Raw genomic sequence first — 27,854 nt, forward strand, 5'->3', positions numbered from 1 at the left:
ATGATGCTCCGCCGCTACCACCACCATCATCATTGTTTTTACTTGAGAGATGCGGTGGGGTATTTCCACGGGATTAGATAAACGTCATACCAGTCATACATACCAATCAAATGAGAGAATTTACACGCACCCCACACTCACCTTTATCAATTTTCTAACAACACCCTTTGTATATCAAAGTTGAATTTTTCAGTTGAAAACCTCTGGCGCCCAAAGGGTTTATGAGCTATTGGAGCTTCACCATGTATTGTTATGCTACATTATTGGTCACGACAGCTCATGGAGCCTGAGCAGAATGTTTATCCCAATGTTCCAAATATTGGAGTTTAGTCATGTTCCATGATGCTTGGTTGCACAAGAATAATTGCTTCAATTGCTCCAGTTACCAAACGTTGTCTCAATACATCACTTTGTGTCTCACTCAGTGCCTCAACAGCCACCGTTTCAGTTCATGGTCCTCACAAGTCACCTGGTCTTGCTTAACTTTCTCTGTTTAATCGTCTTTTTGCTTGTGGAACACAAACAGAACACGAAGAGAAAAACTATAAAGCCATGTAAATTAGAAATCATTCAACGAGTGAGTTACATGCCAATTGCATTGTGACATTATGTCATTTTTTAAAATGATATTCGGTTCACTTTTGTACCTGTGCTTTGTGTCTCAATTGGTGTCAATTTTTCCATGTGAAATGTAACATCTCGCCACTGATGGAAATTGAGATTTGCTTTTTTACTGGCTAAAGTCTGAACTTGAAACAGAATGTCTATATTTATGACCGTGAAAGATGACTCAGGGGTATTGCTGCCATGGGTAATTTCACACCTGGCTCTGGGGGACGCATGCGGCTCTTTGCCTGAATTTATTTATGATGTCTGAGAGAAACTATGAAATCTTGAAATGTTCCAACTATAATTTCCAGTTCTAAATAACTTGAGTCATTTAGTACTTACTTTTAATTTCTCTTCTTTACCTATGTTTTCTCTCCCACTTTCATTTGGCTGGTCTTTGTTGCTTGACCAAAGAAATAAAGCTCATCCTTTCCAGGAAATTCACTGCACTCACGAGTTTGAATGAAATGAAAATATTTTGTTATTCTTTTCCGCAGTCCCGATCAAGTCAGACTGTGTGACCTTGAGGACCATGCGAAGGGTGCAAAAAAAGGAATTTGGAGCGAAGGCAGCGGCACGCACACCGTCCGAGACCTCAAATACACCATCGAGAATCCGAGGAACTTTGTTGACTCCTTGCACCAGAAGCCTATCAATGGTAAGAAACGTGAGCAGCGGTGTTGGTTTCCATCAATCTAAAGTCTGTGTCACATAATGGCCTTTTGTCTCCAACATATTCGTTCACAGCCCATTCATTCTGCACTCACCTGTGATTCAGATGGTTCCATTACAAGAGAAACAAATGACAGATTTTTTTTTTCCTGAGAAGTAACTGCAGTTTGTTTGTACTGACGTCTTCATAAGGCCCTCATGGCGTTGTAGTGCTTCGGAACAGGGAATGCCAATTTCCTCCCTGTTGTGCTTCTTCCCGTGGCTAAGTGGTCACGCACAAGCAGCACAGAGAAAGAAATCCTGTCGTCACTCCACCGCTCATCTCAGAGTGCCATTTGTGCGTGAAATGACTTTCCCACAGGTGTCTGCCAATTTTAGACTACTTTGGAGGTCAAGTGAGTGCGTGGAGTGATCCTATTTTGCAGGGAAATAACCAGCTTTACCTCAAAATGAATAGACATCACCTCGAAGCTTGTTAGGTTGCATATTGCCTCTCGAGTCCGACAGGAAGCTCAGACGCTTTATCAGAGTTGTAGCTTGGAGGAACAATTATGTTTGCTGTGATCATTAAAACTGAGACTGAACCAACGGCATTTAGGTGAGAACGTTGAGAGAACGACTGATTAATTATGTCCTCAACACAGAAGCACTTTTCAATGCTAATAGAGGCTCACTATTGCAGGTGTTCTGTTGATGGCATTCAGTATGTAGAGGCCTCTTCAAAGCCTCCTCATTTTTGATCAATGTTTTGTCATATGATTGATGAAATATATTTTAAACTGAATAATGTATTGCATTCAAAGTATATGTCTAGTGCAGTGGTTCTTAACCTTGTTGGAGGCACCGAACCCCACCAGTTTCATATGCTCATTCACCTAACCCTTCTTTAGTAAAAAAATAAAATATAATTTTTTTTTTTTTTGGTGCACGAAATGAATTGTGCATTAATATCACCTTGTTCAAATAACAAAACCAACACAGTGCATGAACTCAAAACAACTTACCTAAGTGTGACTTCTGCTGTTGCCTTTGAGAGACCAGTTCAGATATGCGGTCTGATAGGGAGGTCTCACTCTGCTGCATAAACCAGCGACCTCAAAGCGGACCGGTAGGAAATCTCGGAGCAGGACGCTTTCAATGACTGTGCCCACTAACTGCAGACTAGACTGAGGGGTGGACCTCTGCGGCGGAGGCTCCATCGAACCCCCGAGACCGACTCACCGAACCCTTAGGGTTCGATCGAACCCAGGTTAAGAACCACTGGTCTAGAGTCTTCACGTACAGTAAGATGTCACCGTGTTAGTATGTTAGTATATTTATTTCACAAACTACACTGCTAACCTTTTGTCTTTTATAGTTATATCTTTTATTCTCCATGTTTTCACTTGACCAGTGTGTAGTTTCTGAAACCGGTACCACCAGGGTCCGTCTCTCGTTTCTCTCTCTCTCTTGTTCACGCACATCTCCTCTGCATATACTGTACGTGTCACGCCTCCATCCCTAATTTCCTCAGTATACACCCATTTTGACCATTGACGTTTACAGAACTAAGTAGTTAAAATACGTGAATACCAGTGACTTGAGATCCCGGTGGATTGCGGCTGCCCGTGTCTCCATGCCCTGGCATTGATTGAAAATCGTGCTGTGTAGGATGCAAACGGAGCTTAGGATCAATATGCACACGGAGAGGACCGAGAAATGACAGGTTGACGAGTACATGGGAAGTAAATGCAAAGGTTTCATAACCGATGTTACAAAATAACAAGTTAAAGAGCTGTTCTACAGGGAAGGGAACTTTCATCCATTTTGGGGTAAACGCTGGTAATATTTGAAGTGGGTTGCTCTCTTGCCTCTGCCAGCAATGTCCAGCATAGCTCTGTCTGTTAGGAAAATACCGAAGTTATATTTTTGGCAAATGTTGATGATTAGACGAGGATCAGATGATTCCAAGTTCCCTTGCTCACTATTGAGGCTCCTCCTCGGCCCAGAACAGGCAAGTCATAACTCTGTAAAACACCACTTTCAATTTATGCACTTTAATAACTCAAATTCTGTTTGACTGTGTGGCAGAATCGGTCATTCGTCATTCCACACAGTTTTTATATTGATGGATAAGATGGCTCTTATTTTGACTGATGTCCTATTTGTGCTAGAACTCCTGGGTCTGTCCCATCATCAGGCACTTGCACAGACATTTTGAGGGTCTGGTTCTCACGCCAGAAAAAAAGTTCACCATAGCAGAAACATTAATGTTGTTGTGATTATCAGGAGGGCTTTATAAGGAGCGACATGCAGTCCAATCTCAGATACAATCAACTTCAATGTGTCCAGTGTAATTCAGCTGAATTTATGCCAAGGTCCTGTGGCATAGTGGTCAGGGCAGGGCTAGGAATGAAGAATGCAGGTTAAAAGGGCTGGAGCTGAGGCTGCTGTGCATGTCCCTGCCAGTCGGGGATTTGTTTTTTGCTGCGAGCCACTGCAATTCTTGAGCTGTAGAAGTTTCAGTTGAGTTTTATAACAAATGTGAATGGAGCAGGAAAGGCCGCAAGCTTGGTCTAAAAGTCTTTGCAGATAACAAGCTGTTTTTTCCCCCTTCTCCAGCCATCATTGAACATGTGCGTGACGGCAGCGTAGTGCGTGCCTTGCTCCTTCCTGACTACTACCTGGTGACAGTGATGCTGTCTGGAGTGAAGGTGAGCTCTTTCCAACACAACAAAACCAGCCAGACATTGTAAACAAGAACGCTCGGGTGCTGCATCCGTTGTGCTTGTTTTTCCACATCAGTCTTCTTCACCACGCATAACGAATGTCTCCGTCTTCTACTCTGAGATCTGTCTCTTAAGGTCTCTGTTTCACTTTTCTTGTTGTATCTGCTTCCTGTGTTTGCAACCATGTTTTGATTTTTTTTTACTATATAGTTGGCAGACACAGGACAGAGACATCTGTTTGAAGGCGATAAGTATATTTTCTGACATGCAAAAATGAAGCAGATGGTCTCGATTTAAATGCTAACGTGGGGAGATGTTATCTAATGCTTGTGTTTGTGATTGATCTCAGTGAAACTGTTTATCTTTTCCCAGTGCCCAACATTTAGGAGAGAAGCTGATGGCACAGAGACCCCAGAGCCGTTTGCAGCAGAGGCCAAATTCTTCACAGAGTCACGCCTCCTGCAGAGAGATGTTCAGATCATCCTGGAGAGCTGCCCAAACCAGATTATACTGGGCACCATCCTTCACCCGGTGAGACGCCTGAGACTGTGATCTGTGGTGCCATTGACATTAAGATTCAGACGGCGAAATTAAGGATGCTGCTTCAGTTCTTGCTAAGGTTGTGCCCTTAGTAGTTTGATGCTTTGTCCTCGTTTCAGTCTGTCATTGGCTCTCTTCCTCTTCTCCAACATTCTTGGTGCAACGCTGTCCTCTCTATCTGTTCTCCGTAACACTGTCTCCAAACGTCTCGCCTTTCCGGTATCTACCAATGACGGCCTACTGAGTCTCTAAACATCATGGCGCTGACCACTACTGTCCTGCAATACTCTTCTTTCACGCTAGCTGCCACTCTTCTGTCCCAGATCAGCCCTGGCAGTCGTCTCCACCAGCCTGCACCCTCTCCCTCACATCCATTCTTTCATTCTTGTATAACTCTGTCAGTTTCTGTTCGATTTACTCCACTCTTGGAAGACTGAAATATACCCCCTAAAACTGCCGGTCTCCTTCCAGATGGGACTTTTCTCTCTCCAGGTCACTATTGCCTGACTTATCTTGTCATTTCTCATACCCACCAAACTAGTGCAATCAAGGGAAGTTGGAGGGAAAACATTGAACAGCCTTGTTATTTTATTTTATTTTACTTTAGTTTATTATTTATTTATTTTTGACTGCACGTTATTCCAAAACACTTTCCTAGTTAGTGGGCTCCCCACTGACCATGGCAATAAATTTGATTCTGATTCTGATTCTTTATGATGGCAAAACTTGTTTGTCATTACCATGTGAGAAGCGTGCAAGAAAGTAGTCAAGGCCTGGGCCAACTATGGCTGGTGTTTTCTTTTGGTCAGTCATGCTTGTGACTTGTGTCTGACTTTAATTCTGCCTCCTCCTTCAGAATGGAAACATTACAGAGCTGCTGCTCAAGGAAGGCTTCGCCCGCTGCGTGGACTGGTCAATGGCTGTCTACACACAAGGCGCTGAGAAACTACGAGCAGCTGAAAGGTCTCTCTGGCCTACTTATGTCATCTATGTCTGTTGTCCCTATTAAGAGGAGGCTGAAGATCGCTGCCTGTTGGAAACTGTTGACCATCATCATGTCTGTCTGTCTTGTGTTTGTTTAGGTCCGCCAAGGAACGCAAAGTCAGAATGTGGAGGGACTATGTGGCACCCACTGCAAACTTGGACCAGAAGGACAGACAGTTTGTTGCCAAGGTACACTTTGTTCCTGTTGACAGCAATTTTAGGCTTTTAATCTTGTTGTCAGGTACAATTTCATTCAGCTTGACTTCAATTAAAATTGGTCCTTTTCTTCCTGCTATTATGTTGACGTTATTGAAAAAGCACTCATCTCAAAGTTTATCTTGACACCTCTGTTGTTGCCATGTTATTCATGTCATTTTCAAAGATTTGAAAACCTGTTGGAGCTTCATGTTTCCACTCCTTCATAAAGTGTTAAATGTGCAAATTTATTTTACAACCATACCCTTGTTCTCGTCTTTTAAGTTTGATTCCTTGAAAAGCTTCTGAAAGTCTGTGCATGTAATTGGTTTGTAGAAAAAAATATCAGGATTATGTTGTATAAAAGTGACACATTTGTTCATATTATCCCCTTCATGGGTGACATCAGGATGGATTTTGGTTCCAACTGTTTCAGATTCAAAAGATTTAGATGACATGTTTGAACAGAACTACTTGCATTTAATGCAACATGTTGCATACGTTCAACTCTGTCTAGCAAATTAAGACTTGACCTTATTTCAATGAGTTAATATTTTTTCAAGGATGGTTTGGCTTTGTAAATGTTGCTTACTGTTGTGCAACTTCAGCTGTTTCTGGATTGCAGTAGCTGACGGAGCCTCTGAAAACTTTGAGAGGGTGTGTGTGTGTCGGGGGCGGGGGGGTCGACAGCTGTAATAAAACGTGCTGTCTGGTAGCAAGTTGAGCCAAGTCCACGGTTGGACACTCAGAGGTTCCAGGCCTGTCATTTCTTGACCGCTCTTGTCCTTGTGACGTGCTGGCACGGAATTCTGCTCTGGAGTGACATTCACTCATCAGTCCCATCGTGGACATTGACATCAGCAGCAGTGGCGTCCACTGCCCTCGTGTGCTCGTCCACTCTGCTTTTCACTTTTCATTAGATGAGTGATGGTTGGAGAGCAGGCTCAATTCCCATAAGTCGGTCAATGCTGACGTTTCGACTGACTCTTCCTTTTCCTCCGATCACTGCCGGGATGGGGGAAGCAGATGTAGGCCACATCCCAAAAGTCTTCCACGCGCTGCCCTTCCTTTCCCCTGGGGATCTGTCCCGCTGAGTAATGATGGATGTAAACTGACGTGGTGTAAACCCTGAGCTGACCTCATCACAGGATGGTCATGGACTCTGTTACAGATGCTTTGAGGTCCATCAGAAAACTGATGAGGAATGAGATCACTTGATTTTTTTGTGATCAGTATGGCTTCATCAACAACGCCTAGCATTCAGGTTATCTTTGTGACACTGAACTGTGTTTATCAAGGTCGAGTTAGCAATGGGCTTTACTTGATAAACACCTAAGTTTTTGTGTTTTATTTCTGTTCAACTCTTTTCTACCGATGAACCAATTAACTAGATTCTCACCTCAAGCTTTGTTCAAATTTTCATTCCAAAGCAATGACATTGACTGACGTGCCGCTTCATTGCTCTCCTCCAATGTCACCACGACATCGTTTTGTTATCTTCCGTCAGGAGGTTCAGTTATATAAAATTGAATCTCAACCCAAAATCCACAACACGCTGCTGTCTTATCCTCTTATCTATTTTGCTCTCCCAACACTCCTCCACTGGTTTCTGCCCATTCGTTTTTCCTTTAATCTCCCTCTCAATCTCAATTTAAAGAATAACCCGGCAACAACACATTCATCATTTTGACAATTTCGGAAGCGCACTACAGTATTAATAAAACTTGTCTGCAAGGGGGAAGAGGGTGTTTTAATGCGTGTCGCTCTGCTGTGGGCAGCAGAAAACACACTCCACGCAGGGAATGACTCCACCCACTGAGCCTGCAAATGTTAACGCTCTCCACTCTGGCGTGGCCTCATGGGAACAGATGAGTCCATGTAGTTTTGTCTAGACACACACTAATTAAAACATAGCCTGAAATAATGTTGCAATATATGGATCTTAATTAACCGTGCAATGCTCTGTGACATTTATGGAATTCATATTTAGGATACAGGATTCCAGCATCTGGCTGATACACGACTGACTGAAGTGCTGACTTGTAATATGCTGATTTCCACTTGATTCTAAAAGATTTAAACAGAGCAACACAACAGTTTTTTTTTCCTACTGTGTTTTCAAGCTGGAATTGGAACAGAAAAGCCTCAAGAGGAAAACAAACTGAGAACATGTTTAACAAGTTAACATTGGTGTAGTTAATTATGATATCAAAAGAGGAAATGAATTGATTATAAAGTAAATTTGTCATCATTTGTTTAATCTACTAATTAAGCTCTTGTGTTTTTATCAAAAGTGTGTCATTAATAAAGAAGTCGGGGCTGTCAGCATGGCATTCAACTTCTTTGGAAGCTTTAAAGACGTCTAGAGATGATACAGATCAGATGCACACAATAAGGAGGCGGCTCTCTTGTGTAATTTACTGGCCTCAAAGCCATCTTTCATGTATAGACATTGTTTGGGAGGGATCTGTTTCCATTCTGTCCACTGCTGAACTTGGATTTTCTTCTCCTTTTTGTCTAATTGTTGGAGAGGAAATGATGTGACAAGAATACGATGTGAAACTGCCTGCCTTAATGGATCTGACGAGCAGCACGATCCCTGAGCACATCCCAAATTATCCTCTGACTCATCTGGACATTGCAGATGTCATGCTGGCCACTAACAGAAGGTGGCAGTAGATCCCCACCTCTTGCGTAGCCGTGAGTCATGGTGCTGTTTTTCATCTCCTCAGAGCTCGCCTCTCATGGCTGCTACTTTGGACAGACTTTTGGCTTCATTTTGTTCCTCTCTGTCTCGGTCTGAGATGTTGCTGGCCTTCCAGTCCGAAGTATAATCTGAGGTCTCTGCTGGCAGATTTTATTTTGATTCCATGATTAGTCACCTCCTGTCTGTCACTGTTATTTGTCGTCATGGATCCAAAATTTGTGGCTTTTTTTTAAGCATGGAAGACGGTGCCAAATTTCCCATATTGTCCTCTTGTTCAGTTATTGGTGTATATGTTTGCAGCCGGGTTTTCGGTCTCTTTCAGGCGCCCTACTTAAGCCTCTGAGTTTGGATGCCCCTTCCATGTCACTCACGTCGTACCCCAAATCTGTCGTCTCACTTGGGAGGATTAAGTTATCGCATGAAAAATTTCTGCAGATGCCGTTGCTTGATCACTTGCTGGAAGAGTCACAAACAAGTGTTCAGGTTGAGGTGAACTCTACTTGTGTCTTATGACAAACTTAAGAAGGCTGCTTGTAACAAATCATGGCGTTGGAATGCAGCCATGCGCTCAGGATCCTTGACCAATACACCACAACGGTTTGCCTGTGGCATTGTGTTTATCCACCCGCGGCTGCTAGGGGTTTAAAAGCTCCAAGCATGTTAGGTCTCAGGATTAACCTTGTCTCGAACTAACCTCAAATGTGCCTTGGTGAGTGGTGGAAGAGTTCTTCCCGAAGTGACCAATGATAACCTGTAGAGGTGTAATGTTGTCCTCGAGCCTTGGAGACAATGTCCTTACAAAGTTCATCTGCAGCTCTGCCAGGTTGGAAAGGTTAGAATAGTCATTCTCTTTCATCATTGTGAGGCGATGAGCAGTTGCTATGAGAACAAATGACTATTTGAAGCCATGTGCAAGTGGTTTGTGAATCAAGTAGATGTTCACCAGTTTAATTAAAGAAAAATCCTGTCTCTGGCAGCCTTCCGGTGCCAAACATCTTTAGATTTCCTCTGTCATCCAGACCAGCTCTTTCTCCCATAGTGTTTCGGTTTACTGCACTTCATTCTGAGCGTCATTCCTCCTCTGTCTCTGAATAGATCTCTTTCTCTATTTCTCCATTACCTGCTCCTTCACCTCTCACTTGAAATGTGTGAAGTGTAATGTCACTCAACTGCTTCCTCGGTAGCTGCCCCCTCTCTGGGCTTCAGAAGCTCTTGTCTGAAATCACTCTGAGCTTTTTTGGTGCCTCTTGTAATCACATCGCATTTGTTTCAACTCTGGCTTGCAGGTGATGCAGGTGGTCAACGCTGACGCCATGGTGGTCAAACTGAACTCTGGCGAGTACAAAACCATCCATTTGTCCAGCATTCGGCCCCCTAGGAACGAAGGAGAGGTAAGACCCTGACTTTTTTTTTTGAGCCCAAGGTTCTCCTCAGATCATGAATTTAGTTTTTCCTCCCATTTATAATCCAAGCACAAGCTGTTAATACCTCCTGGAGCAGATTTTGTAATTGTTTTGCCACCCCCCCAGTTTGACATGCAGCCACTTGGTGGCGCCCCTGTTCTTAGCTCTCATGCAGCGATGCATTGAGCCACCCTCACACACCCAGTGGATGCAGCACTGCGGAGTGAGGTGGACCCATTTTTTTTCTCCCTCGCCTCCACTCTTCCTACTTTTCCTTAGACATGTTTGGCACTCCCGTATCCAACATGGGCTGATTTTCATGTGGATAAATGGCATCTGTTTAGAGATTCCATCAGAAATGTAATTCTGACATGCCAGAAATGATTTGTCCTGTGTGAGCTACAGTGGACAATTTAATGTAGATGTGGACAGTTGCTTGCATCGAAATTAGTAGCTGATTATAGAGGTGCTTGTTTCTTGCCTTTTCCAATCGAAAAAACCTTTTGCATTTGTCATTCCAATCAACTGTGTGCGAGCAGGAGAAAGGCGGCAATAGGTTTTCAAGTGTTTTTGTCTGCATTGAGTTGCTGAATATGGTTGGCTATTTTCTACACACCAGCCAGGATGTTGCTTACATTGCTGAACTCAGACAGCAGGGTGTTTGAAACCCATCATGCCCCTTTGACATGGATTAAGTTGTTTTTCTACCGTGGGCTTGTTGATTAATCAGCTGTCCATTTGCCTTTAAATACTTTTCTCCTTTCTCCAGTGATGCTTAGTATGATATGTGGTGCAAACAGAGGAAAGAAACTCAAATCGCACTCCAGGGCACAGACAGTGACTCGAGCCTTCCACACAAACCCAGGCTTACGTTTTTTTTTAAGCCGCAATACTGAATATTGGGAAAGGTTTTGTGTTTGTTGTGTGTGTTAGTGGGCCTGTCTCGAAGTCTGGGGAGAAAAAGAATGCCTTACCATTGTGACAGTAGAGTCTCCGTGTCTGCAGGAATTTTTTAGTTCCAGTTGTCATTATCTCTGTCTGTGTGCTCTGTTTGAGGATGCTTTCTGCAAGCAAGTCGCTGTGTTTGTGTGTCTGCTTGTACGCGCTGTTTGCGGTTACTGAGGTCAGATGCAGTGTAGCCGTGCACTGATGTGCTGTGACAGTTGTTACCAACCCAACTCTTCTACTGCGTTTTCTAAATTTCACTTAACTGCTTCCCCTACTTTGAGTGAGTCATCGCCGCAAGTCAACCAATCCTGGTATTGATCAGGGTTGATGATCTTCTGTCAAACTCTAAACAAGTGGCGTTTGTCCCATTAAACCCATGAATGTATGTTGGTTTGTAAGCCTTACAAGCAAGCTGACTTTTCCAGCAGCTCTAACACAGTCAGATGAAAAATCGTCTGAAACTGCCCAGTCACAAAATTCTATTTTACTTTACAAATATTCCTAAATTAATGTGTAGTGTATGCCTTACGTAGGGCTAAACTAAGGATTATTTTGACAGTCGCCGACTCTTGAACGACAAGTCAGCATGCACAGTAGACAAACACCAAGGTGTCTGATTGTAGTGTTGCAAATAGAACAGAAATGTTATTTTGAAACTTTAAATTTGAATTTTAATAACTCAAGATATGGTGTGGAAGGTACTGTCCTTAGTGAAATGGCCCCATACTTTGTTACAATGGACACCAAACCTCAGCCATTTCTCCTCTTACTGCAGATGGTGCGGAGAGAATGATTGGCGACCAATTTATTAGTCGGTTATAGTCGACTGTCCACTAGTCATTGCAGCCTTAGTGTCTGGTAGATGTTTGAGTCATTGGTCCAACTGAGTTAGCAGTCTTTACTAAATCCTGAAGTCCTTATTGTCATGTTAGCTTAGCTGATGCAATGGAGGATCCGAGCTACTTCGTTCTGCAGACGGAGCCAGTTAAAACCTGCAGCGATGGAAAAAGCTTTGCCAACATGGGTTAGTGTCTCTTCAATGAAAGAATGAGACGCAGGCTTCAGAACTTGGGCTGGAGCTGTAATGCCAAAATAAAGGCACAAATTTGAGAAGATGCCTGAAATGCAGCCGGATGGAAACAAATGGTGTGCAGCAGTGCAGCTGTCTTGCCGTGACTGATAAAGTCACATTAATGCTGAAATGAAATGTGCTGCAGGTTCACCACCAGTTCGCCTCACTTTTGCCTTCCACCTGCTGTTTAGTAACGAGGCCACCTCGCTTTTCTAATTAACGGCAATAACCTCTCACTGCCACTAAAGAACAGGCCCTGACTCCTCCCTCGTGGTGCCGCCGCCGCCACATCTTTAGTGGAGTTATTTTCAGCTTAAAGTCAGATCTGGCTTCCCCTCGCTCCCCCTCTTTTTCTCATTATCTCGGTTTCCTCTATTTTGTCTGTCTTGTGGAGCAGGACAAGCGCAGCGTCAATAGCCAGGATGGATGTCGGTGCATCTTGGTGACTCACTGGCACAAACACACACACTCTCTCTCTCCATTTGAAAACATTTTGAGCCTCTGCGCCTCTGCTGATGGTCATTCCTCATCAGTGTTGTGTGTGTGTGTGTGTGTGTGTGTGTGTGTGTGTGTGTGTGTGTGTGTGTGTGTGTGTGTGTGTGTGTGTGTGTGTGTGTGTGTGTGTGTGTGTGTGTGTGTGTGTGTGTGTGTGTGTGTGTGTGTGTGTGTGTGTGTGTGTGTGTGTGTGTGTGTGTGTGTGTGTGTGTGTGTGTGTGTGTGTGTGTGTGCGCGCGCGCGCGCGTGCTGTTCCTCCTGTGTTGCCATGCGTGCATTGGTTTACGTGATCTGTTAAGGATGTTAACGATGGACCACAACGAGGGGTCGGCCCACTGTACTTACGTAAGGCTACACAATGAGCAGCTTAACTACACACTACTTCACAAAACCCGGCCTACTCCTCCAGCCTCTGCAGGCTACTGCTGAGTTTTTGTGTGCACTGGTGTGTGCGTTTTCTTCACTAATGTACTTTCAATCCTCACTTGACATGTCTTTCTGCAAAGCATCTCAAAGACATCCCCGGTTCTTAAACCAACCAACCAAACCAACTGAGACACATACAGCATTTTTTGAGCTTGAATATAACCTCAGTCTAGATTTGGCCATGTCTTGTCCCATGAAACCACAGCAGAACTAGCTGGCCAAGAAGGCTGATCTGTTGTTTGTATATTTTTCATCAGAGGGACAAAATTAGCATTTCTAGCATAATCATTTCTAAGCCGAAGACGTGTGTACATTCTGAAATGACAAGCTTATGTCAAGTTAACCTCATAAATGGAGTCAGTAAATGATGCCTGACGTGTTTGTTTCTTTCTTTCACGGGTATCGACTCATTCGCACCACACAGTCAACTCTGCGAGAGTCGAAGAAGATTGTGAGCAGTCGAGGGCGGTTAGGAATGAAGGAAAGTTACCCCAAATGGAACAGAAGTCCCCCCGAGGGCCGTGAGAACAAACTGCAATTACGAGGTCACAGTGAAGGCGTCTGCAAAGATCTTAGAGCTATTAGTTCTCTGCTGTGCTGTAAATGACTGGTGCAAATATAGTCATTTCCATAAACTCTCAACAGATTTTCAACTCTTTTAAAGTAAACCTCCGTGGACAGTTTGGCTGACATTCTCACAGGTGACTTGAGATGCTGTGTCCCTGTCTCGCTGGCCCTCTTGGTATTTAGTCGATTTTTGACCAGGTGTTACCAGGAGCTGGTATTTCAGCTGTAGACTATAGAAACTGATGGGAGAAGGTGCAACACTTCCACGTTCCATGTTATTGCTGCTGCTTGTCCGTGTACTTGACAAACTTTTTGAAGAACACTCCGCATCAAATTTGGTCAGCCGACGAGCCAGTGGGTTCGGTCTCCAGTTCAGTGATTTATGAACGTGCACACTACCGATGTTCACGCACCGTGATATTTGGGACAAAGTTTTGACTTTGTAATCACTACCAGTTCAGCGCTCAAGCTTTAATCACTGCACCTGCTTGCAATTATCCAGCAAGGACACCACCAAGCTATATAATATGCCTCGCGTTTTCAAAATGACTCATCCCAAAGCGCGGAGAAAAAACAACATTCCTCTGAACAGGAAGAAATGTGCATACTCTGCAACTAAGTTTGGAGAATATTATCCAGATGCATGCGATTTTTACTGCACGTCTCAAGATGTTCCTAAACATTTCGCATTCCTCTGAAGTTCATACTTGACATAACAAGAGCCTTTTTTTGCCCAACACCAGAGCGAAGATCTTTTTTTTTTTCCTCTTTCCCCCTGTTAACATGATCTTTGCGACGGCTTCCTCTGTTTCTGACAGGTTCATCGCATTATCATCCAATCATTTCTTTGTATATTCCTCCCAGTTCTTATAGATGGGGAGCGCAATCTTCTGTCCTCCTCTCTTTCTCCCCTCCATGTGCCTAATTGGCATCGAGTGCTGACATTTACACACTTTGCCCCTCAGCTCCGTGGTTGTCTTTTCACCGAGAAACACCTTATTAGTTTGGAATCATTTTTCTTTTTTCATACTTAGCTTTTCTCTGAAGTTATGTTTCTGCGCCTCCTTCCTAAAAAAGGACGAGTAATCTTATTGAAAAGAACAGAAGTTGTCTCAAAGGTATCAAGAATGATAAATCAAACTAGGACTGCAACCACTAGTGAGATACTGGTCTCCAATCGACTATTAAATTAGACGCCGACAGGTTCATCAGTCGGCTGCTGGAGACGTCATCGCTGTCTTTTCCTCATGTGCCTGTGGTAGCTTTGCACAGTCCCTAGCAGAAGAGAAACGGCCGAAGCTCTGGGACCCCGCGAAGTGTAACTTAATTCATATTCACATTTCTCTTTTTATTCAATATTTTGACACCACAATCGGACATGTTGGCGTCTTCATCAACCCCTACACATTTTATGGCTACTAGCTGACTGTCAAAATAGTTGCAGCCCTAAATCAGAATCTAGAAACCTTCTTTGCCGGTGAAGGGTTCCACACACAAGAAGGGCTTTCTCTGGTGCAATCGTGCATTACACATAAATAACAGGAAGACAAATCGAGGTGTAGTTATGAGTAGTATTTACAACTGATCCTATGTAATGGAGTTTAAAATGCTTCTAAAAGGTCTCAGAATTCTGACTGCACTTAAGGGTATTAGAGACCCCAACAATAAGCCCCAGCTGACACGCAATGGAGGCCATTGGTGCTTGGCCGAGCTGTGGAGGATTTCCTCGGCCATGTGTGAGATTAACTCACCTCAGAGCTTTATGCTGTGCTGACTCGACGACTGAAATTGTACTGTGACAGGTGTGCATAGGACCCAGCAAGGAATCATGGAGGGCTGTTAGCCTCAAAGGTTTCTGGGCTTCCTTCAAAGTTAAAGAAACTCAAAATCCATGAGACATCATTAGAAGTAGGACAAGCAGTGCTACTAAATTATTTTATTCCTTAATGATATCATAATACATGATTTGTTTTAACAGTACCAACTGTTGGTGCTCTCTTCGAATGTCACCTTGTTTAAGGCTTTCATTGAATGTCATTGCTGGGGCTGTGTGTCGGCAGGTGTTTTACGATACGTATCCTGATACAAGTGTTGATATGATATATTGCAATACTGTTTGGTCTGATATTTATTGTTGAAAGAGCCATCATTTTAGGGGTGGAATCAGATAATGCTATTACATGCATGAAAACAGGTTTATACTTGTGGAGTCCAGCAGCATATCCAAGTATCTATGTATTAAATATTGATGGAATATGGTAATATGAAAGTACTATCACACTGGCAGGTATTGCCATATTTCAGCAAAAATATTGATCCAATATTGTGCAATCAAGTATCAAGCAATGTTTGAGCTTATCAGTGTTTTCTGACACCCCAAGTCATTGTTGCTCTATGCTTTGAAAACTGGACTAGATCTTTAACTCCGCTCTAGTTGGGACTGTGTCTGTCTTCAACATTGCACACATTTGAATACAGGCCTTTTTTCCCCTCTTTCTCTGACCACTTCAGTTGCTGAGTTAAGCAACGTTGCTAAAATACAGTCCTGATTGTATCGAGAATCTAATGAACTGTAAAGAATCAAAGGCAGTTTCATTGGGGTTGTTTTCTTTTGTATCATTTTTTTTTCTTCTCCCAGCTAGTCCCCATATAATATGAATGCACCTGCCACTCAGTGGCTGAGCTGGTGTCTTCATTCTAGAAGGCCTCTGTGTCCTTTTGAAAATGCAAATGGATTCTATTTGTGGAGCTCCCCTCAAAGAGACTGTTGTGTGTATTATGGGAAGTATTTTGGTGTGCAGCTGTGTAAAAGTGATGTGTGTGTGTGTGTGTACGCACCAAAGTGTCAGTTTCCTTCCAAGCTGGTTGTTAAACACAGAGCACGTCTTTTGTTACCGTTTGTCCTTGGAGCTTGTGTTTTGTTTTTGTAGTTTTATTTACTATCTTGGGAGTCTGTTTGATTCTTTCCTGCACTTCTCTTAGTCAAACCGTCTCTTAAGCAATTCCTGCACCTATAAACAGGCTTATCTTGTGTTGCATGCTGAGAAATGACAAACCTGCTGATTGTTGTAAATCTGCAGAACTGCTTTAATTTTCTCTCATTTTTTTTCATTTGCATTTCCACCTAGGAGAAGAACAAGGACAAAGATAAACGCTTCCGTCCCCTCTACGACATCCCCTACATGTTCGAAGCCCGCGAGTTTCTGAGGAAGAAGCTGATTGGAAAGAAGGTACCGTGTCTTTTCTTATAAGTGACTCCAAAAACATGTTTGGCACCCAATTATACTCACAAATTGACCCAATTTAATGCAACATCATGTAGCTAAACATACGATGGCCACCTCTGCCTGTTGATGTGAAGCACAGTTGTCGATCATTTTTGAAAACCAAACGTGGCTCCATTTGAAGCATATTAACACATGGGCTGTGAACAAATATGAGCTCACACATGGCCGAGTAGCCAAGATAATTTCTTTGAGTCAAAATGTTGGTGCCAAGTCAATTGAGGCAAAAGTTGCAGAAATCATGCCACAAATAAAATAGCTGCAGGACGTCTCTTGTCGAAGCAGTTTTGTAGTCAACAATCAAATCTCTTTGCGAGCTGGCGCTCGGAGCAGCAGCACTGCTCTGGTATATGCCCACGTGTGGACGCCTGAATCACTGTTCCCTACGTCTCTCCGTGTGATGAACGATTTCCCAGGTGTAGACAGCATGGAGTTTCAGCCCCTGACGCACTCTTTAAACAAGCAGTGTTGATTTTCTTCTTTTGTTTCAAACCGTCCTCTGGGTTGATGCACTTTGGGGCTGCTTTGATTTGTACATCTCCAACAGAGGAGGTGACTGAAGGGCCCTTGCGCCACGCTGTCACGCACGCCCCGCTCGGCGCATCTGTCTCCGCGCCGGTTGAATTTAGAGGAGTTTCTGATTGCAGATCTTTTTCCATGCCACTCTAATGGACGACATTATGTTCATTCGGCAACATCCTTGATTCACAATTATTTACCATTCATGGCTTTTGGGTATCACTGACTAATTAGAGGCTCTACTCATTTGTTGTCTACAGAAATCGGCACAAAACACAACTAACAAAGTAGGGCAGCGGTAATGAGGTGTTAGAAACTTTATTTCAAGTCACAGAAACAAGTCTTGGGTCCTGCAGCTTTTGTATTGGTGCACATGGTTCATGTTGACATACAATGCAGCTGTCCTTCTATCTGCTGTGGTTTGGAGGCCACCTATACATTTCACTTTGTCGTCTGCAGCTGCGGAAAGATCACTGTAGTGTGGATTAATAATTATAAAAAGCATCACCAGCGTTGCCTGATACAGGGGAAAACATACACCCACTCAGAGCCAAAATTTCCTGGTGACACTGAGAAGAACAGAAGAGTTTTTTATCTTCTCTTCCCACTGGCTGTCCCAGTCTTTTTTAATCATCCTCATTAATGTTTTTTCAGCTGCGGAAACATTTGCCGTGAGCTGCCTCTTTGTGGGTTCCATGTGATGTTTGTTGTTTTGAGTTTGAAGACATGAAATTGGGATCTGAGATTACATGAAGAGGCTTTATGGTGGTACAAATATTTAACTCTGCCTAATTTCGGTGGATATAATCAGCCAGATGTTGGAGGCACTTGGATGCTAGGATTAGGACAAGAACAGCTTCTTTGTTTCCTGACTCAACCAGTCCTCCACCATCTCCTGTCCTGTTGATCCTCCATAACTTAACCGCCATAACTTTATCAAGGACCTCACTCTTTCCTCTCCACATGTCCAAACCTCCGTCCTCCCTAAGTTGGGTCTCCAAACTTCTCCACATGATCACACCATCAATTCTCTAAATAGCTGTGAAGACTTGCATGATAACTTGGTTTGCTATTTGCACACGCTGCTGTGTACCCAGCAGAGTTTGCAATGTATCAATGTTGTACTTCTAAATTTAGAGAATTGAAACACTTGCATCTGCTTCTGCCTTCAGCTGTCACAGCAGCTAAGAACAGCTTCTAAATAATAAGTCTGACTTCAATTGGCCCCGTATTTATTGGCAGAGATAAACTTCACACTTGAGCCTTTAATTTGTCTTACCTTGGCCCGGCGGAGTTGGATGCAGGTATGTGCATCAGCAAATCCAAAGTCTTGTTGACCTACTTAGAGTGATGCTACATTTGAATTCCAAGCTGTTGGTTTGAGATGCGATCAAGTAATTAAGTCAAGTCATGAGTTGAAGGTCCATATGGTCAGTTGGTGACTACTTTTTAAACCCAAGCAGATGTTTTTCTGTATGAGCCACCCTCTGGTGCTGGTGCCGCTGTCTGGATATGAAAGTTCATCATTCAGTTATTTATGATCACCGTTTATGATGATGTACCCAATTCCTTGTCACTTGTTATAAGGGTGAATTGGTCACATCACCAGCTGGTACGTCACGGGACAGAATTAACCTTCGAAGCACATTGGCATCCTCTCAGTGGAAGTCGTTGCCAAGGTTTTGCAACAAGCACATATTCCCATGACCCGAAGCTTAGACGACGTGACTAAACAAGCCTCGTTGTGCTGAGGCCCAAAGCCGTAAAGCTACTACTTTGCTGTTGGAGTATTAAGATGCATTTTTTCCTCTGTGTTTGGCAAAACATTTATTTTGCTGTTGAATTTGCTCAATCTTGGTGATTCATGTTGTGTTTTAGTTGCCAATATTGATTTGCCCTCTGATGCGAGAGTGTAGATGAAGCTCATTTTCTCAGAGTTCATGTTTGGCAACCATCGTGCGTTTATGACCCTTCAGTCACAAACCGTTGAAAAAGGGACTCCCCTGGTTATCTGAGTCCAACATCAAAAGCTTTGAGTAGTTTGCTGTCGGGCTGTGACTCACACCTATTTTGATAGTTGTCAAATCATCCGTTCCCGTCATGATTCGTCGGCATATGACGTGTATGGGTTGATGAACACATGCACACTTGTGCATGCACTTGTGTAGCAATAAATGCTGTATTGCTCTTATCAAATACATTGTATGTGAATTCCAATTGCTCAAAATGTGAGTGAAACTTGTTTGGCAACTCTCTCTAAAGTGTCCATTGTAAAATGTTTCAATAATTCACGATGGTCCCGAAGCCTTAACCACTTCTCCTCTTACTGTGGATTGTGCTGAGGCACCGCAGATAAAAGAGATGATGACATGACTAGTAGACTCATGAACCTGTTGGCAACTAAGTCAGTTTATATTGCGTCGCTGCTGCGCTACGTTGGCCTTTTTGTACGAAAAGAAACAAATGCACAACTGTTTTTGGGGTTTTTTTTTTTGGCCAACCTGAGTTACCATACTGCTTTGCTGTGTATTGCAGAGACAGAGGTTTCTTGGTTCCCTCCTTTCACATCCAAAATAGTGGTAACACCACAAAGTGATGCGGCCCCTTCAGGGGTTTTCAGGGGTAATTTGCAGGGGTGCACCATCATCTGTTTTTTGCTGATTGTTATATCTTTTTTTTTTTGTTTTGCAACTACATCACTCAAAATAGTCACTATTATTTTTATACTTCATCACTTGAACCTTTTAATAATACTGAACAATGCATCATCGGAACCTTTAGAGTGGAAAAAATGGCTAAACAATGCTAAATGTCAATATAAAACAAACTAACTTTCATTCCCTTTTCAATAAACTGATCAAATTGTAACAAATGTAAACTTCATTCATCACCTGTTAAATAGCGGAATGTTGCCTTGTATAACCTGACAGACCGCTCCTCTTCATCGACTACATGACCATGTGCGCTATTAGCTGCTGAAACTGCCGATCACCTCTGACAACAGAAATGGGCTGCTTATCCAAAACGATAAACTCCATTGGCATTGGTTTTGCCTGTGATTCACTCTGGCTAGCTTTCGCTGGGTTAGCCTCTTGGTAGCACTCAAATTTCGCATCAAATTTGTGTTGTTTTGATGGTTTTGGACTGCATGTTTGATCAACATTTGGCTGGTAAACTTTGTTGAATGACCACCGTAGTGTCTGGCTGTAGCATCACAAGTGCTTTGATTCTGCCAGAGTGCCAGTGACAGTTCTGTCATTTCTTCATTGTGATGTAAAATGTAAGAGTAATAATATCTCAGTATGTATGAATGGCATCTTTTTGAAAAAAAAAAAAAAAGTCTATACTTGTCATTTATCGGTGCCGATAAATCGGCCAAATGAATGACCGATGCAACCATGGAAGTTATGTGAAATGTCATGCTGGCATGCTAGTTGTTGATACCCCACTTCACAGCTCTCTGCCTTCATATCTCTCTCTCTCGTTGCCCTCCTTCATATCCCTATATGTTTTGAAACGGCAGAGCTGGCATAGTGACATAATCCCGAAAAGCTTGATTTGGCTAACTTTATAAGTAGTGCTTCTTGTGCGCCTGGGTCTCAGCCTCAGCAGAAAAAAAAGTCCAATGAAAATGTTGCATTAAGCCACTTATCAGAGTTGAGCACATTCAGCTAATCCTGCATTGCTCAAAGTGTCTCCTGTTATACAGCTGCTTTTGTAGTACCGCTAGATTTGCCTTCTCATTGCTGTGCATCTGAGTGTGCATTCTCTGAGAAGGCACTGTATGGAATTTTTCAGCACTATTTGCAAAGGTATTGGTTTTTGGGGTAAGGCTTTCAGAGCATGTAATCGACTGCATGCTGAGTAACACTGGGAAACATGTCATATGATGAATGGTCTCTTTTGGGGACGTCTTTTATTTTGCTCCTTATATTCATTTTGGAACATGTTTTCCACAATAATATGTGAGGTTTCACTAAAATCCTCTCAAAGATTTATCTTGCCCTCAATTAGCTTTCATATTTCTTATTTCCATATTTGTAATCATAGTTACATGGTTTGTTTTGGTGACTCCAGCAGGCGGAATAAGAGGAATAAAGTGAATGAGTACCTAATAACATATCTAGCCACCAAAATGGTTCATGACACTACCAAATGTAACCTACCAGGGTCTGTACTAGAATCCGTCATCCTTTAATCCAGGTGATCTCAGGGTCCTTCCATTTCCAAAACAGGCCAGGGCCCTTCCAAATATTACAACTGAAGAGGCAGTTTCATTTTGATTTTGTTTGTATTAAATAGCTTTATCTCATCTAAGTGTAGATTTACAAGTTGAAACCTTGTCCAATGTCTTGAAACCATGCACTAATCACTTATATATTTTTTATTCAAACTTAAATCGGTACAAGTCTCAAGTTTTCTTGGCTTAACAGAGAAAGCAAACAGATGTAACCTGATAAATAAAGCTGGACATGTGAAAAAAGTGATGGGATTATCAAATATTCTGTCCCAGCTCTGTACGAATAGCTCAGAAATCTCACGAAATCACGCGTGACAGAAAGAAAGTTGAAACTTCATATGAGAGAAAGTGCTTTGGATGAGAGAGTGTTAGGCTCTCCCCGCACACTATTGATCATAAATGTTTTTTGGAGCCACGTGTCAGGGCAAATGCATATTTCACAAACCACAGAGCTATCTTATGGGTCAAATTAATCAGCTGTCTTCCGTTGGGAAAGAGCAAAAGTGGTATGAAAACATTATGCGTGTGGACCCCTTATAAACTGACATCTAGTTCCATAGAGAAACGTGGGCTACTCTGTCTCATTTTTTTAAAGTGAGCCTTTGGGGGACCATGGCACACAGGCCATGAATCACTGCTTTGTTAAGTTATCTACAATTCTGTACCTATATTTCTTCTTGATACGTGGTATGACTGCCAATAATTTCTAGCTAGTATCTTTAATCCAGCCTGCTCAACCTCTCCACAGCATCATTTGATTTATGAAATTGTCGATAAACTTTATTTGAAACAAGACAACACACATGTCATTTCCTTTTATGATGGCTGGTTTCTTGCCTCGCTAAATGGATTGCAATCGCACAGTTGTCTTCTCGATGCCCATTCTCTGTCTTGCCTCCCCCTCTACCTTCCTCTTATCTCGGTGTCTTAAAGATGGCTCTGGCTTATCAGTGACTTGGTTTGATGGCCCGTGGAGAATGGGCCTTGAATTCTTTTAATCCAACATCGCCTGGTCAACTTTATAATTCTCTCTCCTTGTTTCATCGAGAAGACTCCCACTGCCGCTGTGGTCGGAATTTATAGCAGCCGCTAAAGCATTTTGTTTTGCTTCACATTGTAGTAGACGGAGCATATACTGTTTGCTGCTTTCTCATACAATCATTGACAAACCATCACTACTCATCATGACTATATTTTCCACATAATTCCTGCTTATGTAGAACAGCTTTGTTGACCCTCTCAATTGGCTGAAATACTTTTCTGTTCATGTATTTATAATCTGAAAAGTCATTTTGGTCTTTCATAGGCTGAAGACTGAAACAACTATTAAATTAGCTGCGGATGGTTTCATGAGTTTTCTAGTCATGTCGTCATCACTCTCCACGGTAAGCTGAGGCCAGGGGACCACCACAAGCCTAAAAGTTGAAAGTGTGGAACCATTTCACAAGGGACACATCAAAGGACACATACTGCTCATTTCATGTTTTGAACAACCACAATTCAAATATCAAACCAAATGACTGTTGACACGCGGTGGCGTGTTTGTCTATCTGTACAATTCATATGCCAACTCATGGTGATGGTTGTGGGTGACTAGTGGATCATCAAAAACAGCCGCTAGTTTCAGCCCTACACGAGTTGCTCGTAAACCTGAGCTTTGCGTCAACGTGTGTAATCTCTAAGTGACCAAACACAGTCCACAGTGGGCCTCGTTTCCCCAATTCTCGTTTTCCTCCATCTTTCATGTCCTTGCAGGCGGTCTCTCTCTTTGACCCACTTTCGACTGTGACAGTGCTGTGGACCCGTATCTCCTCCCCTCCCACTTGTCTGACAGGGGTGTAGCTCCTACAGTAAACTGCCTACTTTATGTGCAGCTGCATGCCTGCTGTTGGCACTGTCACAGTGTGTCTGGCCCAGGAAGCAGGCTTTCCCCATCACACGCCTGTAGATATGCATTCACACTGTGCTGATGGACAAAATAGCATCTTCAGGCGGGTCGGGCGGCAGTGCGTCCTCGGGGAGCTGTGTTAGGAGCACACAGTGTGCTGCCATTTGTGTCTGTATGTCCTCGTCCTCTTGGGAGTTCTGCAGTGCGCGCAGATGTGATTCACTCTGACTAGAGGTGACCTTGAGAACTTATTTCAGCACACACGAGTCAAAACCTTCTCGACATTAATTATGAGCGTATCTGCTGTTGCCTACACATTGTTTCTGCGGTGCGCTTTGTCAACTTTTTCTTCTCTTGTGCTCGTCAGGTCAACGTGACGGTCGACTACATCAGAGCAGCGACTGGTCCAGGCGAGAGCACTCCGGCCTTCGCAGAACGCACCTGCGCCACAGTCACAATTGGCGGCATGTAAGTCAATTATCTTCACAGCTTTAGATTTTGGAAACATTTCCATGAACTGCAGTCTTTAACTAAAATCCCAAGCATACGTGCAATGCCCGTTTCTGTTCCAATGAAACATAGTCCAGAGATACAGTGTTGGAAAGCAATTGTTTCCCCTTCACAAAAAGTTCTGTGAGTTGAGCTTCAGCCAGTCTGACAGCTTCTACTGACCTTATACTCTTTGGGGCTACAGAGGCTGCAGACACTGGACGGAGCGAATACACACCCAAGGCAGACTGCCAGTGAATGAAACAACCAAATAGACGCGCAACTCGACCCTGTTGTTTGGAGAACATCTTAAATCACAGTTCTCCCCAACTCTCCATTTGCAGCTAAAGTTGGAGCCATTCAGAACTTGTCTGTCTCATCAAGTGGATGCTATTAGACGCCCATGTGACACGGTCGCTGACAGAGTTGATAGCAAGGGAGCTGCTCTTTGTTTTGTTTCTCCATGAAGCGTACATAACCTTTTCAAAATCTCCACATGACAGGGCGAGCCTTATTAGCTCTCAAATGGGCTCCGCTGGTGCTCGCTGTGACAGCATCCTTAGTCTCTCTCCACCAGCCCCTTTCACGCATTTTTATCCATAATTTACCCTGTCCTGACTCACGGGGTTCAAAGACCTCTTTGTCCCCCTTTTGCTCGCTTTGAGACAGTATCCGGACAATTGAAGGGACATGCACATTGATGTGCCACACGTTCATTAGAAATAAATCTTATCCTTGCATGTTTAGGAATGTTTGTCCTTATTATGAGGACAGTTGTAATTTGTTTGCAATCATGATCCATGATCCTTTCTGTTTCCCTTTGCAGCAACATCGCAGAGGCTCTGGTCAGTAAAGGTCTTGCTACGGTCATCAGATACAGACAGGACGATGACCAGCGCTCCTCCCACTACGACGAGCTGCTCGCTGCAGAGGCACGGTAAGGATCACGCACTGATCGATGCCGCACATGCAATGGTGCGGAAAGTGTCTTTCCTCTTCCTGATGCCTTATTTCTTAATGTGATTGTCACACAAAAATCTTTGGCGTCATCAACACTTTTAAATATGAATCAAAAAAAGAACGAAAAGAACCCAAGAGCACCATGAATCACAAACATACTCTGGGCTGGCGAGACAATAGTTGAAATCCACCCTGATGCTCCGACCAAATGTGGTGTGACAGTACCCCACTAAACATGAGTCTTTTCACGTATATTTTACAAGAAGACAGCGGAAACAAAAAGTGTACTACGCTCAATCGTCATTCACTCAGGTCACTTTCACAACACTTGAAAGATGACTGAGACTAATGGTGGTGGAGATGGAGAGTCTAAACTACCGTCTCTTCAAATTCAGCATCTCGCTCTACAATTTTTGTTTGTACCCGCTTATCTGATCCCCGTTCCTGCAGCATTATTGGGATTCTGTCCTCTTTTGGCCCTCCGTCTCCTCCCATCTCTGTTGCCATCCCCGCTCTCTCTTTCTCGCTCTCTTCATCTGTCCCTGGTGGGGTCTTATTAGAGTTGATGAGAGGTTTCTGTCTATAGCTGAGGTTTTATTTTTAGTTCTGACTGCACGAGGCACCAAAGCCCTCGAGGAAGCTCCTGCTGGCTATTAAGTGCACACTTGCATACATGTGTGCATAAATGCCCAGCCTTTATCATTGACTTGGCCAGAGGTGGCGTTATCCCTCAAGTCTTCAGAGGTCATCCTCATATCTCTCCGTCCTCCAGGCTTTTTAAAGCAGTGATCACTAGCACCAGTCATCATCGTTAAAGCTCTGGCTGGCTCGAAGGGAGCAACTCATGTCTCTCCATTCCTCCTTGTTTATTCTTACTGTTCTGCTACTAATGGATTTCCTCTCACCATCGCCCCATGCACATGAAAAGCAGGTAGATTTTCCAGGAGAAGGAAGAATCCTCCTTACAGTGGTGGTTCCAGCTGCGTCTTAATGGCAGTTCAGAGATGAGGCGCCACATTTACATCCCGACTACACAAGCCTCATTGGCTCGCCCCTAATAAAAACCATGGTCTTTTATATGCCCCATTCTGTTCAGCAAACACATGGGTGATTTCTTTATGAAGTGTAATGGAAACTGTTATTAACTTTCATGTTGATTGCAGGGCAATCAAGAACGGAAAGGGACTACACAGCAAGAAGGAAATTCCGATCCACAGAGTGGTTGATATCTCTGGTGTAAGTAACTCACTCTTCAAACATCACTGAAACAGTTGGCTGGGAGGTTCAGGGTTAAGAGCTGCAACGTGATGGATGACACGACCTCAATGAACTGCTTCTTTGCCATGAGCTGGATTGATGTGGTGAAGCAGCTTGTAAGTGACAGATAATATGAGCTGTTGCAACCGTGCTCGATTATTCTCATGGGCAGGAGCCTCAATTCAAAAGGAGTGAAGTGAATCTCATTAATATACACAACAAAACAGACATCAAAATAACCATAAAGATACAAAACAAACTTCAATGATGAATTGGTTTAATTTACTGAGACAACAAGACTAAAGACAAATTTGAAATACAATTTTCAATCTATCTATCATAAACATGTTGCTTGGCTAAGTTATGGCTGACAGAGGTGGAGCATACCAGTCTTTATCTTGACTCAGCTGACCTAACTCCCTCAGGACCTGCAAACCTGGGTTGAAGTTTGGGCCTTGGAAGTGTTGGCTTCTCAACTTGATCCTTTTCACTGGCTGGTTCAACTTTTATCTCACCCTGTCAGTCCCAGTTCTGTCCCCACCTTACGCCTCACTACAGTGAGGGACGAAAAAAAGTCCACAATTGTCCGTCTGCCATCGTGCGCTGAATTTCAGAAGCAATTGTGAATCGTGTAATTGGCCAGATCTTCAGGAAAAGAGCACTGTAGTTGAAACAGTCGTGTTGTTCAGCACAGGCATGGTAGTGTGTGCACCTGGCCATGCTAAAGACATTACTGACCTAATTAAACCTGATCTGAAGCACTCACCGAAGGAAAATTAGACCCCTGAAAGTCTCAGAAGCAATCTGGGGCTTTATTAACTCGTGGCGCAGCTTCGTAGCCTTCCAGCCTAATGTACCGAGACAGTCTGGCTAAGCCTGCACCGATTTTCTACTTTATCTAAAGATTTTTGCATGGCAAAGCTGCTAATAAACAAAGATCAAACGCGAGTGATTTGATGTGAAATGTACAGAATGGAACTGCAGTTCTTGATGTTCCCTTGTCTGAAGGGCTTTTCTGACTTACGAATAAGGCCGGTTTGCTTGCCATGCTTTTGAATTAGTTTTGGATTTGCATGTCCTTGGCACAATTAAATTTTTCAAATATGTGAGTGGCTCCCTTGTTGTGATGTTGGTAATTTGTCAGACAATTGGTCTGCTAATTGAAATGTAGTTGATTCAGTTAGTGCTTAACGACCATTACTAGTGTGATTTCATTTCTTTTGCAAAACAATCTTGCAGTTGGTGATGTCTAAAGTAGCCATTATTGCCCACATTGAGCTCACAAAATGCTTGTTTGGAATGGCTTCTCCATCTGTTACCTCTGCTCTTAAACACGCCCCCACAAATCCACCATCAGATGTTATAGGTTGGAAATTGTGTTAATCCTCGCTAAGTGAATGTTTTTTTTCTTCCCGTTTGATAGTGTTCTGCAATTGTCCTCCTGCATGGTGTTCAATAACCCCATACAATTCTTTTCTTCTGCTGTCCAGGCCATCCGTTTTGGATGTATCACTTGCTTGTATTTATCACCTCATACAGCAAGCCTTTATGTATGACACTCGAATGTCAGGATCACAACACGTTTCATAAATAAACACCCTCTCATATTAGGCCAATGATGATGGGCTGATATCAGATATGGCTTTGGTATTAAATAAATGATATTGTCGTATGAATTTGTCTGCAAGCCTTCCATGACAAGAAATAGACACTATACATTCTTATCAAGATGGAATTATTGCTTAAGTTGAACTGGAAAATGTTGACTAACTTGCAAATGCCAACAACACATAATGCAGTCAGTGACCCAGCCAACAGATTAAGGGAGAGAAGAAGAAATATGGTTATCTCTGTCATTAAGGTAAGTGGAACACTGAGGTTCACAGATGGG

General features: G+C 43.1%; 1 protein-coding gene across 1 annotated transcript in view; it reads left to right on the plus strand.

Moving 5' to 3' along the window:
- Positions 1–27,854, plus strand: part of snd1 (staphylococcal nuclease and tudor domain containing 1) — a 135,161-nt gene that overhangs the window by 9,202 nt on the left and 98,105 nt on the right. The window contains exons 6-15 of the mRNA XM_053861858.1: positions 1,107–1,267; positions 3,883–3,974; positions 4,362–4,520; positions 5,386–5,492; positions 5,612–5,702; positions 9,702–9,806; positions 16,455–16,556; positions 23,625–23,725; positions 24,573–24,683; positions 25,870–25,942. Of these exons, the coding sequence (XP_053717833.1) occupies positions 1,107–1,267; positions 3,883–3,974; positions 4,362–4,520; positions 5,386–5,492; positions 5,612–5,702; positions 9,702–9,806; positions 16,455–16,556; positions 23,625–23,725; positions 24,573–24,683; positions 25,870–25,942 (1,102 nt within the window). The remainder of the gene's footprint in view (positions 1–1,106; positions 1,268–3,882; positions 3,975–4,361; positions 4,521–5,385; positions 5,493–5,611; positions 5,703–9,701; positions 9,807–16,454; positions 16,557–23,624; positions 23,726–24,572; positions 24,684–25,869; positions 25,943–27,854) is intronic.

Source organism: Synchiropus splendidus, chromosome 4, assembly GCF_027744825.2.
Source record: "Synchiropus splendidus isolate RoL2022-P1 chromosome 4, RoL_Sspl_1.0, whole genome shotgun sequence".
NCBI lineage: Eukaryota > Metazoa > Chordata > Actinopteri > Syngnathiformes > Callionymidae > Synchiropus > Synchiropus splendidus.